Source organism: Chiloscyllium plagiosum, unplaced genomic scaffold (genome assembly GCF_037043375.1).
Source record: "Chiloscyllium plagiosum isolate Xiang-an unplaced genomic scaffold, Cpla_swu_hap1 HiC_scaffold_27, whole genome shotgun sequence".
Classification (NCBI taxonomy): Eukaryota; Metazoa; Chordata; class Chondrichthyes; order Orectolobiformes; family Hemiscylliidae; genus Chiloscyllium; species Chiloscyllium plagiosum.
The window spans coordinates 31,864,900-31,889,466 of record NW_028270165.1 but is presented as its reverse complement, the minus strand read 5'-3'; the positions used below and the strand labels follow the sequence as shown (position 1 = coordinate 31,889,466).

The 24,567-nt window shown below is 39.3% G+C and overlaps 3 protein-coding genes across 3 annotated transcripts in view; 2 read left to right on the top strand and 1 right to left on the bottom strand.

Moving 5' to 3' along the window:
* Positions 1-257: 257 nt before the first annotated feature.
* LOC148143533 (putative G protein-coupled receptor 139) lies at positions 258-2,541 on the top strand. The gene is made up of 2 exons (XM_087974305.1): positions 258-327; positions 1,619-2,541. Exons 1-2 carry the CDS (start codon positions 258-260, stop codon positions 2,521-2,523), a joined length of 975 nt encoding a protein of 324 aa, XP_087830431.1. The 3' UTR covers positions 2,524-2,541.
* Positions 2,542-2,707: 166 nt separating this feature from the next.
* The window catches only part of LOC122543480 (uncharacterized), a 159,058-nt gene continuing 137,198 nt past the window's right edge, over positions 2,708-24,567 (bottom strand). The window contains exon 5 of the transcript XR_015751244.1: positions 2,708-2,851. The gene's annotated coding sequence lies outside the window, so the exon portion shown is untranslated. The remainder of the gene's footprint in view (positions 2,852-24,567) is intronic.
* On the top strand, positions 17,450-22,345 carry LOC148143532 (putative G protein-coupled receptor 139). The gene is made up of 2 exons (XM_087975233.1): positions 17,450-17,519; positions 21,417-22,345. The coding sequence occupies exons 1-2, from the start codon at positions 17,450-17,452 to the stop codon at positions 22,343-22,345; spliced, it is 999 nt and encodes a 332-aa protein (XP_087831359.1).

Below are 24,567 nucleotides of genomic sequence, written 5' to 3'. Positions count from 1 at the left end.
CAAAAGCGACTGCATTAAATTGTTTGTTCAGTGACTGCCATTCATATTGCTGATGAAGTAACGTCATCTTATGGTTTACCGATTGCACCTACTATGGATGACAAAACCATCTGATATATTACCCCCCAAGGATCGCAATTAAAGTCAATTGTGAAAGCTTATAATTTTGTCTCTGAGGATTAAACATCAGCTATAAGAATGTTCCTTTGATTATCAGGCAAATCAAATATAAACTCTGAACATACATCTAGGAGAAAATGCATTCACCACCCAGAGGTCTCGTCTATGCCATTTACTACACTTCACTTGCAGTTATTGCTGTCCCAGGTAAAACACTGTTGAAAATTAATCATTATCTATTGAAATGAGGAAGTCTTTTCTTCATCGGGATAAAAATTTAGTGTTCTGGTAAGATTGTGGCCCAATCACTGTGTTTAAAACTGAGTTCCCATCTCAACAAGGCTTTATTGGCTTTGGAAGACAGTTTTGGTGTATGGAGTGGGAGTCAGACAGATTCACCAGAATGGCAACAGCCTCAGCGATTCTAAGAACATGTTTTGGAGTGAGTTCTGTGTATCTGAGAGGGAAGATTGAGTAGCTGCACAGATCTTACAAATTACATGAGCATGTGCAGAAAATAATCAAGAAAGCTTGTGAAATGCATGTCTTGATAGCGAGACAGCTAGAGTGCAAGGACACGGATATGATTATAAGATTATACAAATCAAGTCTACAGCTTACACGAAGTACTGTGAGAAGATCTGGGCACTAACCTCAGGAAGAATGTTTTAGCCTTGCAGACACTAACGTAGTTCTACAGGAATGATATTTGGACTTCAGGAGGTACGTTATGAGGAGAGATTATATGACTTCTCCAGAAATTAAGAGCTTAAGTGTGATATGAATACATTCTTCAAGTTGTTAACATGAAAAGACTGGGTAAGCAATGCGAAATTATTTTCACTGGTTGACATTTGTAGAACTTGAGTCATAGTTTAAGAATTGGGGGCAGATAGTTCAAGAGATATGTCAGAAAGCACTTCTATAAGCAAAGAGCAGTAAATGTTTGAAATATTCTCCCAAAAACGGCAGTAAACGCTGGAGAAGTTGTTACTTTAAACTCTGAGATCTTTTAAAAATAACAGATCCATTAAGGGTTATGGGACAAAGGCATGTATATGGAATTGGACCACAGATCAGCCATGGTTTAATTTAATAGTAGAACAGGCTGGATGGGCTGAACGGTCTGTTCTGATTTTCTCTTATCATCTAACTTGCTGCACTTGATTTTTGAATTAGATCGCATGTTGTTTGTTCAATCTGGATGTGTTTGCTATTAAACTGTTGTATTCATCATTCCATGATTGGCATTCACTAACATATTCTAATAATCTAATAATAATATATACTAATAATCTTCAAAATATATTCAATGTACTTTGGTGCTGTCGGATTCAAACTTTGTGTTTCACTCATCTGAGGATTTCTCTCCATCTTACCTTTGTCTTGAATGACTATATCGCTTTCCATTGTTTCAAACTAAATATATCACTGCTGAATTTACAGCACACTGCCGTGTTTATTTGTAACTAAATTTCGTTCTCCCTCCCTTTTACAGTTAATTTAGTGACGATATTGATCCTGACACGAGGAAGATGTGGTCTATCCAGGTGTATTACTCGATACCTCATGTCCATGGCAGTGACAGATCTGCTGGTCATTATCACTGCTGTGATATTGAACAGAATTCCTGGCATTTATTTTCCAGGTAGTTTTCTTTCCATCACTCCAATATGCAGTGTCAGTATTGCATTAACTTATGCAGCCAGAGTCAGTTCTGTTTGGTTGACAGTCACTTTCACCTTCGATAGATTTGTGGCTATTTGTTGCCAGAAGCTGAAAACAAAATATTGCACTGAGAAAACAGCAGCCATCGTCATAGGATCGGTCTGTGCACTGGGATCTGTAGTCAATATCCCATGGTACTTTATACACGAACCCATCTACACAATGGACAGTGTGCCTTGGTACTGCCAACTTAAAAATATCCGTTATACGTCTCCTGCGTGGACAGCTTTTGATTGGATTGATCATCTTTTAACGCCATGCCTCCCATTCCTAATGATTGTTTTGCTTAATGCACTGACCGTAAGGTACATTCTAGTGACCAGTAGAGCCCGTACAAGGTTCCGTTTCCAAAGCAACGAAGAGAATCATAATGATCCAGAAATGGAAAGCCGGAGAAAGTCCATTGTCTTACTCTTTACCATCTCAGGCAGCTTCATCCTTTTGTGGTTGACATATGTCATACAGTTCTTATATGAGCGATTTACAAATGATTATAAAGTCCAAGGTTTCAGTGACCCCAAATTTATTCTCATAGAAAGTGCAAATATGCTTCAGTTGTTGAGTTGTTGCACAAATACATTTATTTATGCAGTTACTCAAACTAAATTCAGGGATCAGTTAATGACTCTATTGAAATATCCCGTGCATTCAATATACAAATTTGTAAAGTCATGACAAGAATAACTTCAATCCATAGCACTGCCTTACATGAAGAGCCAGAGGTTATATTTCGAAAATAATGAATGTGATGCGGCTGACTATCGGTTAATGTGAATTAGAGTAATTTCTCCAATATTTAGCCTGCATGATAATAAAAAACCAATGGACGCTGTGGTAAATATTTGGATCTGTCATTGCCTCTTATAACACAATCGAATCATGCAACAATGAAGGACACGTGGTTGTCCTCCTTCAACAATCCTGTGCATCACTCCTCCACAAACATCATTTTGGAAAGTCCCAGTATTGCAGGAGAAGTCTCTGTGCATCCATTACACTAATCCTGTAAAACAAATAAATACGTAAGTTAAAAGAGACAATTCAGCCCTTCCAACATGTTCTAAGACTTCTAAAATATGACAGATCACAAGTGGCATCCAAACATTTTACATCCTTATCCTTTAACAAATTATGCAACGAACTCTATCAACTTAATTTTAATTCACCCAAACTTGAATAGCTTTTATAAGGACGGATGAAATGCTTGAAGACATCATCGCTGAATGGTTTCCCCTCTACCTTACTGTTGTGTTACTTGGCTTTCGTCTGCCCCAGAAGAAGAAATCACATTTTTTGTAGCTGCCATTTTTGTCCTTTAATAACTTCAAACATCACAATTAGATCAGCTTTCTTTAAGCTTCTGAAGTAAATGAAACGGTTTCTCACAATTTAATCCTTCTAGCTTGAGTATCATGTTCACTGCATCGCACCCATAACTGTGTGTTTTTACTTCCAAAGGTGCAATCCAGACTCCAATACAGTTACTATAAATAAGAGGTTGTTGTTTATGGCTACTTATGACGTCAAATCTACGGTCATATCTGCTACCATTATTTTTTCGATTTGACAGTTGTCCTGGGTCTGGAAGGTGCTATCAAAGAACCATGGTCAATTCCTGCGAGCATCCTGTAGATAGTGCACACTGCTGCTACTGAGTAACAATGGTAGAGGGAGTGGTTGTTTGTGAATGTGATGCCAATCAAGCAGCCTGTTTTGACCAAGATGGTTTCAATCTCTAATTGCTGGAGTTGTACGCATTCAGACACGAGGGAAGTGATCCAACACGCACCTGACTGATGCCTTGTAGATGAAGGAGCGGCTTTGTGGAGTCAGGAACTGATTTATTCACATTAGTTTTCTGAGCGTCTAATCTGTTCTCCCTGCCTCAGATTTTATGTGCATAACTCAGTTCATCATCTGCTCCATGGTAATCCCGTGATATTGATAATAGGACACTTTGATGTAATTGAATGTCAAAAGTTGTATGGAAACTTTCTTATGTTGGACACCATAATTGCCTGTGATTTATGTGGTACAAATATTGCTTGTCAGTTGTCAGTCCAAACCTAGATATTGTTGTATTTGAGCATGGAAATCTTCAGAATCTGAGGAATTATGAATGAAAGCAGTCAAGGTTGAATCATTAAGCATATTCGTGGTCGAGGTAAGCTTTTAATCAATAAGATGGGTTCCACTGAAAAGGCACAGAAATGAGATCAAACATTATCTGACGATACCCTTGAATTTATTGGCCTGCTAAGCCATTTCAGAAGGCAATTCAAGATCAACCACATGCTTTAAGCCAGATCAAATAAGAATAATAAATTTCCACAATGAAACTGTATGAGCCAGATGTTGAACCAGGTGCGTTTTCACTGTAATTGACAATGATTACATGGCTATTATAATTATTCCAGTTGTTTTATTCCAGAAATTTAAAAACTGCATTTCAATTTCACCATCCATTTGGACACATATCACCAGTCCATGAATCGAAGACCCTGGATTATTTGTCCAGTACCATTATCACGACACTACTGCCTCTTTCTTTCACTCTGTGGTGCGCTCAAATAGCTTGACTGTTACCTCTATTTATCTCAAGTTGATTCTGTGTATTAGAATGCAAGTTGCACATGTATTACACACATATGTATGTATTGGACTATTACTGATGTCACATTTTATAGTAACATTTATTGTTTGATCAATATCATGGCATCGTGTAGCATTATGTACCTGGATCTCACATTTTGGCTATGCTCCAAAACAATCCTCCTGGTTTCTAGTTAGATTGTAACTATAATTTGACACTGGTATGGATTCATAGCACACTAATATTAAGTGATTGATGTATGCATATGTCGGTGATAACTATGTAAATTAATCTGTGGAATTGATTATGAGACAGAAGAAAAACACAGAGAGTTTAATGCGCAATTGAGTTGGAATAATGTTACCAGTAAGATATCTCAGGAATAAAAGATCCCCTCTTATCTACTCGCCATCCTTGATTTGGTACGCATCACGCGTTTTTACAGGAAGACAGGCAGGGAGGGTTATTATGGACCAGGCCACACTCCCGCAAAATATTTTCACAAGGTAGCCTGGACCCTTTTCTTCTTATTTTAAAGGCAGATGTGAAGTGGTTGTTCCAGGTCTGATGCAACTGGTCAAACCACTCGGCTTTAAGCGAAGCTAAATTTATTTAAAGACTACAGTTCAAACATGAACAAAAGAAAGTGGAATTTAGAAAAACTTAACTGTTGAAAACTTAACCGAGCCGATACAGTAACTATTACTAGTTAACTGTTCCATTACAGGAACATCCCATAAACCCGCCCCTTGGCAAAATGTAAACTCAATCACAAGTTCTTACAGGCGGGGGAGGGGGAGCTTTCATAGAAAGAGCCTTCAATAGAAAGTCAGAGGACATCTTCACTGAAGCTCGAAATTCCCCTGGAATCATGCATCTTGTGACTGCTGCAGCTAAAACAAATCAGAAAAAAATCTGAACTGGGAGAACTGGCCAATCTTTTTCCATTCTTAAACTAGAAACTTCAACACCTCTGCCTTTATGACACGGGCAAAATAACGTTTTAAAGTGACAGCATCGTCACACCTCCCCCTTAAGAAATGAACCATCAATATAAAAGTGGCTTCATTTTAAGCCCGTTAGTCTTTTTCTGCTAGTACACGACAGTATATATTATATTGACTCTAAGCATGCGACAAACAATCACTAAACGTTTTATTTCAATCCATTTACTCCTGCCACCGAACGCCTCCATTTCTTTTCATCCAAGTCTCAACAACACGTCGGCAAATACGTTTTCTCGTTCTGCCACGTGCATAATTTTCAAATTGAATGGCTGTAACAATAAGCTCCATCTAAATAGCCTGGAATTTAGTCCTTAAAATTCTCCAAATGCATTAATGGCTTCTGTTCAGAATATACGATTCCCTCAGATACATTACTTACAATACAAATTATAAAATGTTCTAACGCCAACACCAAGCTTAAAGTCTCCTTCTCAATTGTGCAATATTTCCATTGATAAATATTCAATTTCCTAGAGAAATATCCGATAGGCATTCCTTTCTTTTCGTCGTCTACTTGTAAGAATACAGCATTAACGCACACACCACTTGCATTGATAGCCACCTTGAATGGCTCTGTGTAATTAGGTGTGGCTAATACTGTACAGTAGTTAACACAACTTTCAAAAGCCTTTTCACATTATTGCAGCACTGAGTGTTTCTGCAATTCTTCATTAAGTCAGTGAGTGGAGCAGCCACAGTGATAAATTTGGTCCGAATTTCCGATAAAACCCACTCAATCCCAGGAATCATAGTACTGTTCTCTTCATCAATTGAATTTGAAACTCCTCAAAACTATTGTTTTCACATTCCGTGAGGCAATCTGTGCATGTCTGATAACATGGCGCACGAAGGGGACTTGATTTTGGCGAATTCACTCAAAGCCAGGTTTATCACCAAGCCTGCCTCCCAAAGTCAATCAAATAATTCTGGTAAATGCTGCAAATGTTCATCCCACGTGTGACTAAAAAATCACCAAGTTGTCGATTTATTCCATGCAATTGGATAATCCAGAAATGATTTTCTTGGCTAGTCTTTCAAATTTGTCTGGCTCATTTTTCATACTAAATGGCATGATTTTAAATTGGTATTGTCTATTCGATGTCAGGAAAGCCGAAATTGTCTTCGTCCTTTCAAATAAAGGTACCTGCCAGCATCCCCTGAGTAAGTCCAACTGAGAAAGATAAGTTCAGAGAAAGTCAGGAGTGCTGGAGAGTCTGAGTCGAAAAGTATGGTGCTGAATAGCACAATAGGGCACGCGGCAACTGAGGAGCACGAGAATAGACGTTTCGGGCATTCCTGATGAAGGGCTTATGCCCAAACCATGATTCTCCTGCTCCTCGAGTGCTGCCTGACCAGCTGTTCTTTTCCAGCATCACGTTTTTCCATTTAGAAATAGACGTTGTTTGTTCCACCTTCTCAATACAATATTCCAAACGTGAAATCGAGTATGAATCAGGCTTAGTAACTGTACTGACTTTGTGATTGTCTACATATAACCGTGGTTTACCATCTGGTTTTGGAACCATTACGTTGGGTGAGCACCAGCCGCTGTAGCTCACTTCGATTATGTTGTCTTGGAGCATGCGTTCAATTTCCTTTTCACCCTGTCCCAACTTCAGATGGTTAAGTTGATGAGCATGTTGCTTAATTGGAACAGCATTTCTTATACCTATAGCACTTCTTCCTTGTTCAACCGAATTTGAGGAATGTCCAATTCAGAATGCTCTGAACTTGGCTCTTCACGTTGTCTTCTAACTTTTAACACATTCTCATTTTCCTTTCCTTAACTATCAAAATACCTTTGGGCATATTCACATGACACAGTCTGTGAGATTTCTTTCTATCTAGAATCCTTATCGAATAGTTCACTCACTCAATCTCTGTTCTATTTGATAAGGTCTATAACCTTTGTTTTTAAAGGTTTCCTATCTCTGGTAGTAACGCTGTCACTTCACCTACGTTAGCAAAATTGCAAGTTTTTGATTTTTTGTCTGCTTCCTGTTTCAAAATATGCTGTAATTTTTTAAATGCTGTCTAGCTAACTGCCCGTTCTACTTAATCATTCTCTAAAATTTGACACATGTTCCAAATATGGGGATTTCTGAATTCTGACGCATCTCACCGCTTCACTTAATTAATTTCAGTCCTCTCTCATCTTATAGCCAAAACCTAATTCAAAGAGACTGAATTTGGTCAGTTCATTTGGTGCATCCATAATGGCAAATAGTATAAACATAATTCCTTTGTCCAAATTGCCAGGTGTTCTTTAATGTTTTAATGCCACCTTTATAACGCTCCTTGCGATTCTGGATGGTACATAGTTGATGTGAATTGTTTTATTCCGAAGCTATCCATAACTTCCCTGAATAATTTTGCTATTATTAATTCGATTATATCTCTGTGAGTAGTTAGTATCTAGGGAAATATTTGAGCCACTCTTCGACAATCCTTTCAGCTGTGATATTGCGTAATGCAATGGCCTCTGGATATCCAGTGGACACATCCATTATTTTTAACAAACATTGATTCCCACTTTTTGTTTTAGGTAGCTGTCCTACACAATAAACTAAGACCCTTGCAAAAGGTTCCTCAAATGCAGGAATGGATAGGAAATGTCGTGCTTTTATTGCTGTTTGAGGTTTTTCTTTTACCTGATATATATGACATGACTAGCAAAATTCAACTATATCCTTATGCAAACCTGGCAAGTAAAAATGTTTTTCTTTTGTAGCTTGAGTTTTTCTTACCCTAGTTGACCTCCTACTGGTAATTCATGTGCTACCGCAATTCGTCCTTTCTATAACCCCCTGGTGACACAACATGACGAACTTCTCCCCATTTCTCATCCATCTGAAAATGTGGTAGTATCCATGTACTCATCAAGGCATCATTTTTAAGATCGGAACATTCGGGAAAATGCTCAGATTCTTCTTCTGTTTGCACTTGTTGATATAATTGCTTCAGTTTTTCATTTTTCTGTTGAAACTCAGTAAATTTCTCTGAGCTAAAATCATCCAGTTTGTCCTCCACCTATTGTTGTTTCCGTTCAACCATTCGTACAAACATTTTTCTGATAATTCTACTTTAGCTTTTTCATCTGTATTTTTTGATTTCTCCTCCTGTTTCAACTGTTGAGTTTGTGACTTTGTTATCACACAGTCAGGCAAAATCCCGGGATATACTTCCCGTAATACCTCAGTTGCCTGATTTTCCATTGGTATTTCAAACAAAACAGGCAGCACTTCTACCTGTGATCTAGCTATTTCGTTGCCAAGGGAAAATTGTATTCTTGGAGATTAGAGCTCTTCCAGTACTCATACCTTCACTTCTCTATTTTTCACTGGACACTTCAACCTCATTTTACATTATGGAGCACTTCTTGTCTCACCATGTGTTCTTTGTACTAAGACTTTTTTGGCACGAGTCCTTCTGAGTTACATATCTCCCCATCTCTCGAAATCAAAGCTTAACATGATCCCATATCTCTTAATACTTCTTTGACAGCTGCTCCTGGCCTATGTGAGTAAACTTCACGTTCGCAAACAAATGGTTTAAGAAGATCTGGCATTTCCTTCTCAACCAATCTCCGAACAGAATGCACATTCGGTGCAGATTTTTAACATCCACTGTGTTTTTCTTTTTACAAATTTAACAAAATTCAATGGCTTATCCATTTTGTCTATATCCATCTTCCCAAAGATTTTTCTAAACCACCAACATTGTGATTTCATGTGGCCTAATTTATCGAAGCGAAACACCTGAGCATTTTAACTTCTCTTCCTCCTACATGAGTTTCCCTTTTACCCTGCGGTAAGTTATCTTTATTACCTTCAATGAGACCTACCTTTCTCTTACCTCCTGAGGATTTCTCTTTTCCTCAATTTCTATCCCTCTCGGATTGAAACTGATTTTTGAAGCTAATCCTTTGTTCAAGAACCAATCATAACCATCAACCATTTCAGCTCCTCATCTTGCTAGTTTAACTCTCTGCTCTTCCACATGAGTTGTCATTACCTTAAGAGGTGAATTTTTGAACTCCTCGAAAATAATCATCTCTCTAAGATGTTTGCTCTATTTGAATGTCCCTCCCCACCGATCAAAATTATTTTGTTTGACCTTTTCAAATTCGATATATGTTTGACCAGGGTCCCTCCTTCGATCCCTGATACGTTGTCTGTAGGCTTCTGGCATAAACTCATATGCACTTGAGATGGTTTTCTTCACCTCCTCTTGCTGCACAGATTCCTCTTCCACTTGTGATGCAAAAACCTCACTCGCTCTACCTATTGTCTTTGAATGGAACCTCATGGTGCCTGGCTGCCTCATTTGTGTAGTGACTTTCTCAAATGAGTTTAATGCAGCTTCTACATTCTTCTCATCACATTTAGGCATGCATGGATACATGCAAACAGATCCCTACACGGCCCTTTGCTACGATGGGTTTGCTATACTCCTCACGAAGCCTATCTTATACCTTCAACTTGCTCCTTTTATGTCGCGTTACCTATCGAAGTAACAACTTCTGGAATTCAAACTCTCTCTCTTCTACCTTTCCTCTCTCTTTTTTTCCCTTTCTTATTTCTCTTTTGCCCATTCTCGGTTAGGGTCTTCCTTTCCTTTTTGTTCTGCCAGAATGATTCTTTCCTTTTCCCATTCCTCTTCTTTTAACCGTAATTCAAACATTTTCAGTTACTTGGCACATTTCATCTACAATTGAATTCCAGTCCTTTCCGAAGATTCCGAAATTCCAGTCATTTCTGAAATTTAAATATCGAGCTTATGCTGTAATTACCTCACCCTTTCTCACAGAAAAAGGCAACCGCAACTCCAACTTGCTTGCCAATTCCAAGAGTTTCACTTTTCCTAAAACCCCCAAAATCACTTCTTCCAACACACCAGAAAACCCATCGTGACTGAAACACCCATTACTACACGAAGCACTGTTTGCAGCAACGGAATTCAACACCCGGAGCAAAAGACACTAACACCTACCAGCCGCTGGCTTTGATTTCAACAACTGAAACCCGTATTGGAATTACAGAATAAATCACGATTTGGGCGCCCAATCTGTTATGGACCAGATCAGACCACCTCACAATATTTACGAAGTTAGGCCAGACTCAAACTTTTTTTTTATTTTAAAGACAGGTGTGAAGTGGGTGTTCCAGGTTTCGTGCAATTGGCTTTATCACTCAGCTTTCAGCAAAACAAAATGCATGTATACACTCAAGTTGAAATATGAGCAAAAAGAAGTGTAATTGACAATAACATACCTGTTCAAAAATTTAACCAACCTGATACATTAACAATGACTAATTAATTGTTCCAATACTGTAACATCCCATAAACACACTTTTGGCAAAAACGTGAATTCAAGCACAGATTCTTACAGGCAAGAAGGAACAACTTCCAGAGAGAGTCTTCGGAACAAAGTCAGAGGAATCATTTACTGACGCTTGCAATTCCCCTGGAAACACACATTTTGTGACTGTTACAGCAGAAACAAACTAGAATAAACCTGAACTGGAAGAACTAGACTCTTCATCACCTCTACTTTTACGACCTCTCTTGAACAACTGCAAGGATAAAATAACAATTTCAAAGTGACAGCATGGTCACAGGACGATACACAAAATTGAATTAATACGCAAAAGTCGGACAAATAAAATACAATATGTGAAAATGTGAGGAAATACAAGTGGAATAGAGTGTCTGAATACGATATAAATGGAGAAAGACAGAAGAAAGCTGCAGGAGAGAGGGCTTGGAGATCACATGTGTGAGTCACAAAAAGTAGCGTCCAACGTCTGTGGCAATGGGGATGGCCAATTGAAATACAGTAACACAATACTGGCTGGCATCTGTTTTAAAATGAGGGGTAGGTCATAGAAAACTATAAAATTCTAACAGGACCAATGGTAAGCCTGTGGAATTCTGTTCTACAGAAATCAGGTGAAGCTAAGTATTGAAAAAGGTACAGATCCTGAGCTGCATGTTTAACCATGATCATATTGAAAAAACAAATTTGAAAGGCTGAACAGCCTACTCTGGCTTCAATTACTACGGTTCTATGTTTCTATGACCATAGGTGTAAAACTGCAAAGAGCTTTGGGCTCCTTATCTCAGGAAAGGTGTAATTATGTTCAGGCATTCTAGGGAAGATTCACAAGGTGTATAATGATTATGGAAGGACAGTCATGAGGAGAATTTCTGCAGGTTGAGCATGTACGGAATGGAATTTAGGAGAAAATGATGTAAACTTATTGAAACATACAAGATTCTTAGGTGGCTTGATAGGCAGGATACAGAAACACTCTTTCATCTGTTCAGACTGTTTGGACCAGAAGTCATATCTCATTGTTGCACGTTTATTCGTACATGAAGGAGAATATCTTCCTTCCAAGCGTAGGGTATGTGTAGAACCGCTGTCAAATCTGGATCATTAAGTATGTACAAAGCTGCCATTGAGATTCAGTAGGGAATCAAGGTTCACATGGAAAAGATATGGAAAACGGAGTTAAGGATTTTCAGAATAGACATGAACGCACTTTTGATATGATAGGCTGAATGGCCTACTTTTGCTCTACATCTTATGGTTCTTGAGTCAAATTCCTGGGAATTCCTTCCCTGACATCATATAGTTGCAATGATAATGCATGCACTGCAGAAGTTCAAGAAGGCCACCAGGGGTCGGCAATAAATGCTGACCCAGCCAACTCGTCAATCTTTATATTTAATGCAATACCTCTTTCTTGCAGTTCAAGTGACTGCCTCCATGCAGAGAAAACAAAATGCAAAGTTTGCCAAGTATTTAGTTAATTCTCAACTAATGTCTGCCTCGGGGCTCTAGCATTCACTCCCCTCATTGCATCAGAATACCTCACACATCATTGGATATCTTTCTACACATGTTTACCTAAAAATCTAAATTTTCATGGTGATAATTTCGATCACTCCTAGCACCAATAATATGGTATCGATCAGGGAGACACACACTACCCAAAATTCAGAGCTGAATTCTAACCTATTTCAAGTAATTATTGAGATATAACAGCTAAAATGCAATACATGAGCTAAACAGACAGGAAAAGTATGCAGCCCGTGAAGGGTAAGAATAGTATACCAAGGTTAATTTCCAGACGTTTCGTCATCCAACTAGGTAACATCTTCAGTGGGCCTCCGGGCGAAGCACTGTTCATGAGTCCTGCATTTTATTTATATGTTTAGGTTGGTGATGTCATTTCCTGTGGTGATGTCATTTCATGTTCTTTTTCATCAACCCAAATAAACCCAAGCATATAAATAGAAAGCAGGACTCATGAACAGTGTTTCCACCGGAGGTCCACTGAATACGTTACCAAGTAGGGTGATGAAATGTCTGGAAATGAATCTTCCAGCTCAGCGAGCAAGCCTACATCCAGAACCTCAACCTGAGCTACAAATCTTCTCAAAACTCGCTAATGGTATACCACTGCCGAGGACAAACAGATAGATGGATCACGCAGAGAACTTGTTGGTCTCAGTCGCTGATGGCTCCACTGAACAGTTAACTGGTGTGAACCAGAAGGTGGGGGTTGAACTGAAGCCAATCTGCATCATTTCAAAATCGCTGTGGTATCCTCTGAAGACCCTGCTTTAACCTTTAAATTGATTTCACGTATGCGATTCAGTTGTTTCAGATTTATACATATATTGGGAAAAGATAATTGACCTGGCTTGTGACTGAGAACCGGAAAGTAGCAATGGAAGTTTTTATTTCTGAAAATATGACAGAAAAATAAATTATTTGCATAAGATTCAATACATTTATTAAGATCCATTAAGTTTAATAAACACTGGCTACTAACGCTCATTATGTGCATTGCACATATCTCCATTGTTGTGCTGAGGGGATTTCTGCATCAGAGAGAGGATGGAATGTCCAGGCCAATAAGAATAATCGGTAACTTTTGATTAGAAATGCTAATCAGTGGAACCATTCAGTAAGTGAATCGTAGAGTTCTTAACAAAGGACGATTTGGAAGTCATGGAAAGTTCATGATTTTGTTGGAAATTAAAGTTTTGATTAAAGTTCATGAATTGTGGAGAAAGATCATAAACAGATGTTTTGAAAATGGCACTGTATCTCTGGCAAGATTATTAAACGCCAGCCCAATTATACAGAGTAGATGAATGGCCCCTCCTCGGTGTGATCCCGCTGGTTTGCCACCATGTCAGCTGAACGCATGAATCTCTTCCCAAACTCGGAGTAGGCAAATACTCTCTATACGGTGGGAATTCTCTGGTATTCCAACTGGGTGGATAACAGAGTGAATCTCTCTTACACTCAGAACAGTTGAAAGACTTCTCCACAATGTGAACACGCCAGTATGAAATAACATTGCCTGAATATCTCGAGCTCTTCCCGTAGCAAGTGCAACAAAATGGATTCTCCTCAGTGTGAATTCGCTGGTATGTCAGCAGTAGGGATGACCGACTGAATCCTCCCCTCAGTTGTGGCAGTTGAATGGTATCTGCCCAGTGTTAAGTCGCTGGTATACAGTGAGAGTGAATGATGATCTGGAGGGGTTTCCGAAGCATGTGCAGCTGAACAGCTCAAAATGAGAAGGTTGGCGTGACTGCAGTCTGCCAAGCACCATGACTCCCTTCCTACCTATACAGCGGGTGAATCGTCTCTCCCCAGAACTTGCTAGTATGATTTCAACCCAGAATGTGGCTGCTTGAACCATTAAATCTGCGTCAATTTTCCGAGTCAGCAACTCGTCTAATCCTACATTGACCTTTTCCCAAGTCTGACAATTCTTCTTCTATTCAGTCGCTCTCCAATTACTTTATGAAAGACACAACTAAATACGCTTCCTCTCTTCTCTCTACTGGCACATTTAAAATTCAGAATACTTGCTGTGCAAACATACGTTTATCTCATACCTTCTCCAGTTACTGTGGATATTTTTCATTTCAGATGGCACGGCAGTGGAACAAAGTTTCTGAGCAGAACAGAAAATGAGAAGCTATTTTGATTGCAGATATATAAAAAGCAACAACTCAAGGTGAATGCTAATGAGAAAAACCGTTGTGTCATAGTGAGCAATTACAATCGCATTTCACAGGGAATTCAGGCACTGTCTGCAGGGCTGAAAGACTTGGCTGAGGTTCTATGGAAAGAGCAAGGGAGGGCCAATCAATAGGAAACATTTTCCAAAGAACATTCACAGGCTCAATAAGTTGAATGTCTGTGAGTCAATGCTACTTTGAATACCACCCAGCCCAAACATCATTTAATCCGTATTTACAAATCCTTAATTTCCGGAACATTTGATGGACCAACATAATTTCTCCCCCATTTTCAGCGACTTTACTTCCAGAACATTCCCTGCTCAGTCATCATTTCTCGTCCATGTACAAATCCCCTCATTTCCTAATCATTCCCTACTCAGTCATCATTTCTGCATTTACACAGCCTCTTACTGCTTAAAACTCCTCCTCTCAATTATCATTTTTCCTACATTTAAACATTCCTTGATTTTTTAAACATCCCTTCCTCTGTATTATTTCTCCTAGATTTACAGTCGCCTCACTTCCTCATAATTAGTGCTCCTCCGTTTACAGATCACTTTCTCAGAATTATCTGTTTATACATCTCTTTATCTGTATTATTTCACTTGAATTTACACATCCATCCCTCAGTATTATTGCACCTCCATACACAAATCTTATCCAAGGGTATTATTACGTCTCCATTTCCACAACTGTTTCTCAGTACTGTTTCTTTTCCATTTATACATCCTTTCGATATTAATTATCCTCCATTTACATAGCCCTTTCTCTGTATTATTGCTCCTCAAATAACACATCTCTTTCTCGTTATTAATATTCCTACAGATACACATCTCTTCTTTAGTATTATTTCACATGTATTTGCACATCGCTTCCTCAACAATATTTCTCCTCCATTCACATATTGTTTCCTTAGAACTATTTCTGTATTTACACATCCCTTCTTCAATTCAAATATTCCTCCAATTGCACATTCCTTTTTTCACCATAAAAACTCTTCATTTACATACGCCTTCCACTGTACTAGTACGCCTGTATTTACATATCCATTCATCAATATTATTAGGCTTCCATTCGCACCTCTTTTCCTCAGTATTAATTGTTCTCCATTTATACATTTTCTCAGTATTATTACTTCTCCATTTATGCATTCTTTCCTCAGTATTATTATTCCACCAGTTACATATCAATACCTAAGCATTATTGCAACTCCAGTTACTCATTTCTTCCCCAGTATTATTATTGTTCCATTCACACATCCCTTCCTCAAGATTATTATTCCTACATTTACACATTCCTTCCAAACTACGATTGCACCTATCATTTCGCATCCCTTCCTCAGTATTATTTGCCCTCTATTTATACATCCCTTCTTTACTATTACTACTACTCCGTTTTTCACTATTATTCAACTCCAGTAGTACTTTTATCATTTGAAGTCCAGCTCGAGCATTGATAGATCTTCCCCATTTGCCATTGAGAAGGTGGTGCTGAGCTGCTTTCTTGAATCACTGCAGTCCACTTGCTGTGGACTATGAGCCACAATGCCAGTAGGGAGGGAATTCCAGGATTTTGACATAACGATTGTGAAGGAATGGTGGTATGTTTCCAAGTCAGAGTGGTGAGTGGCTTGGAAGGGAACTTGCAGGTGGTGGTGTTTCCAAGTACCCGCTGCCGTTGACCTTCTAGATGGAAATGTCGTTGGTTTGGAAGGTGCTGTCTCAGGATCCTTGGTGAATTTCTGCAGTGCATCTTGTAGATAGTACAAACTGCTGCTACTGAGCACTGGTGGTGGACGGATTGAATGCTTGTAGATGTGGTGCCAATCAAGTGGAAAGGTTTGTCCTGAATGGTGTCACGTTTTTGAGTGTTGTTGGAGCTGCACCCATCCGGGCAAGTGGGGAGTATTCACTCACACTCCTGATTTGTGCCTAGTAGCTGGTGAACAGACCTTGGGATGTCAGGAGATGAGCTACTCACCGCAGTATCCCTTGTATCTGACCTGCTCTTGTAGCCGTTGTATTTAAGCGGTGAATTCAGTTCCTGTTTCTGGTCAAACTCAAGGACGTTGACGGCGAGGGATTCAGTGGTGATAATACTGTTGAATGTCAAGCGGTAGTGGTTAGAGTGTCTCTTACCTGTCCATGGGATCTGAACTGTGGTGGAGAGGATAATTTTCTTACCCACGTAACGAATGATTTTCACGGGGACTTTGCTGTCAGTGAAGAGAAATAAGACAGCACAGCGGCATTTGTCACTCTCAGCGTGACCCTGGAGGACCATGCCCAGGCTGAAATTGTGTTCCTGCTGCATGATCCTCAACCGCCCGCTGTTCACATTAGGGGTTGAAAAATGTGGTGCTGGAAAAACACAGCGGGCCAGGCAGCATCCGAGGCGCAGGAAAGTTCCTGAAGAAGGGCTTATGCCCGAAGCATCGATTCTCCTGCTCCTCGGATGCTGCCTGGCCTTCTGTGTTTTTCCAGCACCATATTTTTCAACTCTGGTACTCCAGTACCTGCAGTCCTCACTTTCTCCTCGCTGTTCATATTACTCTGTTTTGCAAGCTAGCCACCCAGGCAACTGAGCTAAGCGATCCCGACCTGACAGCAAGCGCAGAGAGAGAACGTACTTATTATTGCACGTGATTAAAAACAGTACAAAAAGAATACAAGACCTGCTGTTACTTGTGAACTAGGTGGTATATGACCAAGTTGGTTGACTGAGTGCTGATGATTTAACACGAACTGTTAGGTTAGTCATTCCATCCAATATAGGTGACAAAGTCCCCTGATATATTATCTCCTAAGTATTGTAACTAAAATCAATGGTGAAAACTTTTAATTAAACCTCTGGGGGTTAAAAGTCAACTATAATAATAGTTCCTTTGAAAGTCAAACAGAGCAAATGTGAATCCTCAACATACATCACAAACACCTCGGAAAAAATGCATTCACCACCCAGAGGTCTCATCTATGCCATTTACTACACGTCACTTGCAGTTATTGCTGTCCCAGGTAAAGTACCCTTGGAAATTATATATGATTTACTTGAATTAAGCAGTTTTTTTAAAAAAATAGGAATATAAATTCAGTGTTCTGGTTAGACGATGGTCCAATCTCGGTATTCAGAACTGAGTTCCCAATCCTCACAAGGATTGCATAATGAGTTTTATGTAGCTCTGACTGAAGATTGAGAAGCGTTTACGTTATTAAATAATCGAGGCTTCATCCAAGGATTTGTTTTGCCCTGTATTGAGGGAGTCCAGAGAAAAGAGACAGATCGTAAAATTAGACTTAAATTTGAGATATTGTCAAGAAGCAATGCTTCAAACAGTGGTTCAGTAAAATTTGGAATCGTTGCCACCACCCCCCGCCTTAGAAGAGGTTGACTAAAATCATGGATACGCTTTGAAAGCATCTCGATAGCTAAAGACTTGATGGGATTAAAACAGGCGAATACTGGTGGAATGCACGTCAGTCATGAGTTAACCAAATGGTGTTGCAGACTCCATGTCTCGATCTCATTTGAATATATTTAATGGTGTTAGCTCCCTGAAAGAAACAGAGAACTCTTGCCGGGCTACTACCATAGAAAATTCAAAAATTCTGCTCAGCATTTCACCAGGTGAATGACAAGGCTTCAGATAATTTGAACAGATGAAGTCGAAAGAAGGTGTTGTTCATTGCTCTCTTCGAATTGAACATAACCTTGCTTTGCGAATGGTAGAAGGGAAAAATAACATCAATCAATAGTAATAACTGTACGACCTGAATGCACTTGTTCTTTTCCCATGTTATTGATTCACTACTGGATTTTGGAAGGAATTCAATGAGCTGGCATCATTCCAAAACTGGGTCATTCTTCGCTGAACTTATCAAATGATTTGATCCCCAATTATTTTGGTGATTTTTTTTAAGTTCACAGCCGGTCAATGGAAGTAAGCAATGAAATGCGATTGGGTTTAAGAACTGAACAGACTGAAGTTAAGTTTTATCTCAAAGCCTAATTGATCATACTTGGTAATTAAAACGAAACATTGACTTCCATTTTCCGGACGATTGGATCCGAGTTCTGATTACATCTCTTCAGTTTGTCTCGCAACCCTTACCAGTAAAGAATCTCTCAGGTTCTCCACCGCAAACTCCCTTCGTTGCATAACTTTCAGATCCTGAAAACAATGCACCTCCTTGATGTTTTCAATTTTCACTCTTGTCTGCAGCCTCGTTTGCAGAATTAAACATTCAGTCTAGCCATTGGTTCTCCCTTTAAATTTCAGCTCATTCTGTCCCCAAAGAACAGCCTGCTCAGTTTTGGTCAATCATCCAATCATAATTCAATTTTATTTTTATAATGCTCGGTAAAAACAATGACTGCAGATGCTGGAAACCAGATTCTGGATTAGTGGTGCTGGAAGAGCACAGCAGTTCAGGCAGCATCCGAGGAGCAGTAAAATCGACGTTTCGGGCAAAAGCCCTTCATCAGGAATACAGTATTCCTGATGAAGGGCTTTTTTCCCGAAACGTCGATTTTAGTGCTCCTCCGATGCTGCCTGAACTGCTGTGCTCTTCCAGCACCACTAATCCAGAAATTATTTTTATATGCATTCGTTTATGGGACGACAGAATGCTTTCCTGGCCAAAACTTATTGCCCATTTCTAATTGCCCAGCAGATAAAATTGATCTGCCTTCTTGAGCCAGTGCACACATTTGAATGCTGGGATGCCTGCAATTCTAATCTGCATGTTAACCATTCCTAGTCAGAATTGTGACGCCATGCATCTATTTCTTGGTAATCTTGAATGCTCTTTGACTCACACTTCTACTTCATTTGAATGATTACAGTTCCCGTGGCAAAATTTGGCCTTCTCATTCTAAGAATTATCTGTTGTACGAGTGTACATTCGGTCTTTTAGATCTTACTCGACGAACTTTAGGGACCATTGATGGGAAACTGAATGAAGAGGCTTGTAGTTCCCCCATGAAACATAAACTGATAATTCAGTCAGAATGCATCAATGCCAAAATAAGAGGTGAATTGGGCAATTCACTCTTGCACCCCTTTGCATTCATTGAGACCTGCATTGAATCAGTCTCACAAACGTAGCTACAAGAATTACAGGTTTAAGTAAGGCCGATTTTAAGAAGATGAGTCAGAAACTGTCCACAGAAAACTGGGAAAACCTGCTATTGGGTAAAATGATTAAAGAAAACCAGGGAATTACAGGCGAGTTGGCAGATATCAGTGCTGGAGAAATTGTAAGACTCTATAATCAAAGAGGAGATGAATGGACACCTAGAAACTTTTTGGTTAATAAAAGAAAGCCAGCAAGCATTCCAGTCATCATGCGTGACAAACTTCAATAAATCTTTTGAAGAGGTGACCAAGGTATTGGGCAGGAAATATCCATGGATTTTTGTTATGGTGCGTCCAGAAGGCAGTTAATAAAGTCCCACACAAGAGACTGTTAACTCACTAATTGAGGGCAAATTGTGGACGTGCCTGGGAAATCAATTCAGTGGTAGGCGATAGAAATACACAATAATGTGCAGTTGCTTAAATTGGCCAGGTCTCAATTATTCGGTTTTTTCATTAACAACTTGGAAAATGGAATGGAAAGTCAATAATCCAAATTTGCTGTTGACCCAACGTTTGATGGCATTGTAGACAGTGTAGATTGTAACATAAGATAATAAGGTATATTGATAGACTACGTGGACTGAAAATGTGTTGCTGGAAAAGCGCAGCAGGTCAGGCAGCATCCATGGAACAGGAGAATCGACGTTTCGGGCATAAGCCCTTCTTCAGACTACGTGGACTGGCAAAGTTATAATAGTTGAACATAAATATAAGGTTATCAATTTTGGACCACAAAATTAGAGATCAGGGCACTTTCCATATAGCAGGAAGTTGAATGCAATGGAAGTCCAAAGAGATTTTGGCGTATAACTGCATAGATCTTAGAAATTATCTAAACATGTGCAGAAAATAAGCAAGAAAGCTAAATGAATGCTGATCCTTATATCTGGTGGACTAGAGTGCAAGACAACAGATGTTGCAGTTATACAAAACCTTGGTTAGAGGTCACATGGAGTACCTTCAGCAAATCTGGGCACCACATCTCAGAAAGAATGCATTCGCTTTGAGAGGAGTATAATCGCGGTTTACAAGGTTGATATTATGACTTCAGGGTAGTACGTAAGGAAGGGAGATTATACGAATTAGGCGTGTTTTCTATACAATTTAGTGTGATGAATAAATTGTTCAAGATATCAACAGGAACAGGCGGTGTAGTTAATGAGAAACTATTTCCACGATTTGACAGTTCTCAAGCTGTACAGCATAATCTGAGCATTGGGGCCAAACGGTTTCAGAAATATATTAGAAAGTACTTCTATACACAAAGTTTAGTAGATGTTTGAAACGCTCTGCCAGACACAGCAGTGGATGCTGGGTCACTTGCTAATTTGAAACGTGGGATTTATTTTTGTTTAGCAAAAGTACGAAGGGATATGGGACAAGGACAAGTATATGGAGTTGCACCACATATCAGTCATATTTTTATTGCATGGTAAAATAGCCTCGACGGGCAGAATGGCCTTTTTTGTTCTTTTGTTATCTTATAATTTGTTGCATTTGATCTTAGAATCAGATGCATGTAATCTCTTCAATTCTGATGTTTTTGCTGTTTATATGTTTTATTCATCACTTCATCTCTGAATCTTTAAAACTTTCAATGGACTTTGGTGCTTTCTGATTTTTACATTGTATTTCACTCATCTAAGGATTTCTGTTCAACTTACCTTTGTCTTGAATGATTATATCGGTTTTCTTTGCTTCAAACAACTGCTGAATTTACAGCACATTGCCATGTGTACTTGCAACTGAATGCCGTTTCCCCTCTCTTTTACAGTTAATTTAGTGACGATATTGATCCTGACACGAGGAAGATGTGGTCTATCCAGGTGTGTTACTCGATATCTAGCGTCCATGGCAGTGACAGATCTGCTGGTCATTATCACTGCTGTGATATTGAACAGAATTCCTGGTATTTATTTTCCAGGTAGTTTCCTTTCCATCACTCCGATATGCAGCGTCAACATTGCATTAATTTATGCAGCCAAAGTCAGTTCTGTCTGGTTGACCGTCACTTTCACCTTCGATAGGTTTGTGGCTATTTGTTGCCAGAAGCTGAAAACAAAATATTGCACCAAGGAAACAGCAGCCATCGTCATAGGATTTGCATGTACACTGGGATGTTTAGCTAATATCCCATGGTATTTTATACATGAACCCATCTACACAATTGACAATGTGCCTTGGTACTGCAGGATCAAAAATATCCGCTATACGTCTCCTGCCTGGACAGCTTTTGATTGGATTGATCATCTTTTAACGCCATGCCTCCCATTCCTACTGATTATTTTCCTGAATGCACTGACCGTAAGATACATTCTAGTGACCAGTAGAGCCCGTAGAAGACTCCGGGTGCATAACAACGAAGAGAGTTACAATGATCCAGAAATGGATAGCAGGAGGAAGTCCATTGTCTTACTCTTCACCATCTCAGGCACCTTCATTCTTTTGTCATTGACATATGTCGTACAGTTCTTATATGAGCGAATTACAAATGATTATAAAGTCCAAGGTTTCAGTGACCCCAGGTTTATTCTCACAGAAAGTGCAAATATGCTTCAGCTGTTGAGTTGCTGCACAAATACATTTATTTATGCAGTTACTCAAAGTAAATTCAGGGATCAGTTAAAGACGCTGATGCAATATCCAATACATTCAATAAGCAAATTGCCAAAATCGTGTCAACAATACCTTTATGCGAGTTAGATTCATTTCTCCAGTTTCTCGCCTGTATTATATAAAAAATAACACCATGGGCATTGTAGTAAGATTCATATCTGTCATTGTCTCTTGCCACACATTCGATACATGTAACAATGATGAACAAGTCTTTGTATTCATTCAACCATCCTATGTATCACCGGTCTATAAACTTCAACTTTGGAAAGTCCCAGCATTGTAAGAGGATCCTCTGTACGTCTTCTACATTGATCCTGTCACACAAATGAATAGATAAGTTGAAGTAGATAATGCAGCCTTTCCAGCATGCCCCAAGATTCCTACAATAAGACAGATCTTCAATGCAACTACAGCCAACAATTCTACATGCTTGTCCCTTATCAACATTAGGCAACAAAATATATCGAATTTATTTTCAGTTCACACCATTCTAAATAGCTTTTATAGGGAGACAGCTACATAATATCGGCGTTTTTTGAGCAACTAAATGCTTGAAGAAATCATCCTTGAATGGTTTTTGGTCGACTTTACTGTTGTGTTGGCTGCCGCAAAGGATATATTTGTTGCAGCTGGCGTGTTTCTCCTTCAAATTCTTTAAATAACACAATTAGATCACGATTTTTTAGTGAAGTAAATGAAACTAGGTCTTACAATTTAATCATACTACCTTAGGAACCATTTTGGCTTATGCTATTGCATCACGCCTGAACCAGCTTTTTTATTCCCCCAAAGGTGCAATCCAGACTCGCATACACCTACTATTGATAAGAAGTTGTTGCTTGTCGCTATTTATTTCAGCAACGTCTACAGCCTTTTTCTCTATTATTGGTGGTCGGCGTGGGGTGGAAGGTGCTGTCAAAGAGCCTTGGTTAATTTGTGCTAGCATCCTGCAGATAGTGGACACTGTTCGTACCGAGCAACAGTGGTGGAGAGAGTGGTTGTTTGTGGATATTTTGCTAAACAAGCAGCCTGCCTTACCTGGGAGGGTTTCCAGATCCCATTCCTGGAGTTGTACTCATCAAGGAAAGAAGAGAATATTCCATCACGCTCCTGAACTGTGCCTTGTAGATGATAGAGATGATTTGGTGGAGTCAGGATCTGAATTACTCACTACGGTATTCCTAGTGTCTAATCTGCTCTTGTACTTTGTTTTAATGTGGCTACTCCAGTTCGCCTTCTGGTCCATGGTAATCCCCAAGATGTTGAGAATAGGAGATGTTAATATAATTGAATATCAAAAGGTGATGGTTAAGTTTTTTTTAGATTACATTACAGTGTGGAAACAGGCCCTTCGGCCCAACAAGTCCACACCGACCCGCCGAAGCGAAACCCACCCATTCCCCTACATTTACCCCTTACCTAACACTACGGGCAATTTAGGATGGCCAATTCACCTGACCCTGCACATCTTTTGGACTGTGGGAGGAAACCGGAGCACCCGGAGGAAACCCACGCAGACACGGGGAGAACGTGCAAACTCCACACAGTCAGTCGCCTGAGGCGGGAATTGAACCCGGGTCTCAGGCGCTGTGAGGCAGCAGTGCTAACCACTGTGCCATAACTACTGGCATTTGTATGGTACAAATATTGCCTGCCAGTTGTCAGCACAGAAATGGGATATTGTGCAGGTCCATTTGTATTTGAACATGGACAGTTTCAGAATCTGAGGAATTATGAATGGCACAGTCAAGGTTGAGTCGTTAGGAATATTCAAGACTGAGATAAACTTTTAATTATTATGAAATCAAGGGTGATAGTGAAAGGGTAGGAAAATGAAATTGAGGATTATCCGAACATGCCCTCGAATCTATTTGCTTGTTATGCCATTTCAAATCGGCAATTAAAGATCAACCACATGGCTGTAGGTCAGAACAAGTAAGAATGACAGATTTACACCATGGAAGAGTATGAACCAAGTGGTGACCTAGATGCGTTTTCACAATAATTGACAATGATTATAAAGATATTGTTAAAAATCATACAACGCCAATTTATAATCCAACAGGTTTGTTTAGAAGTGCATACTTTCGGAGTGCTGCTCCTTCAACAGGTAGCTACTGCTCGTGCTTCCAAATAAACCTGTTGGACTATAACCTGGTGTGTATGACTTTTAACTTTCTCCACCCCAGTCCAACACCGGCCCCTCTGCCTATATATTTATCATTATTAGTTCAGTCTTTATTTATTCCAGATTTTTAAAAATGGAATTTTACCTTCGCTATCCGTTTGGACTGATATCCCCATTACAA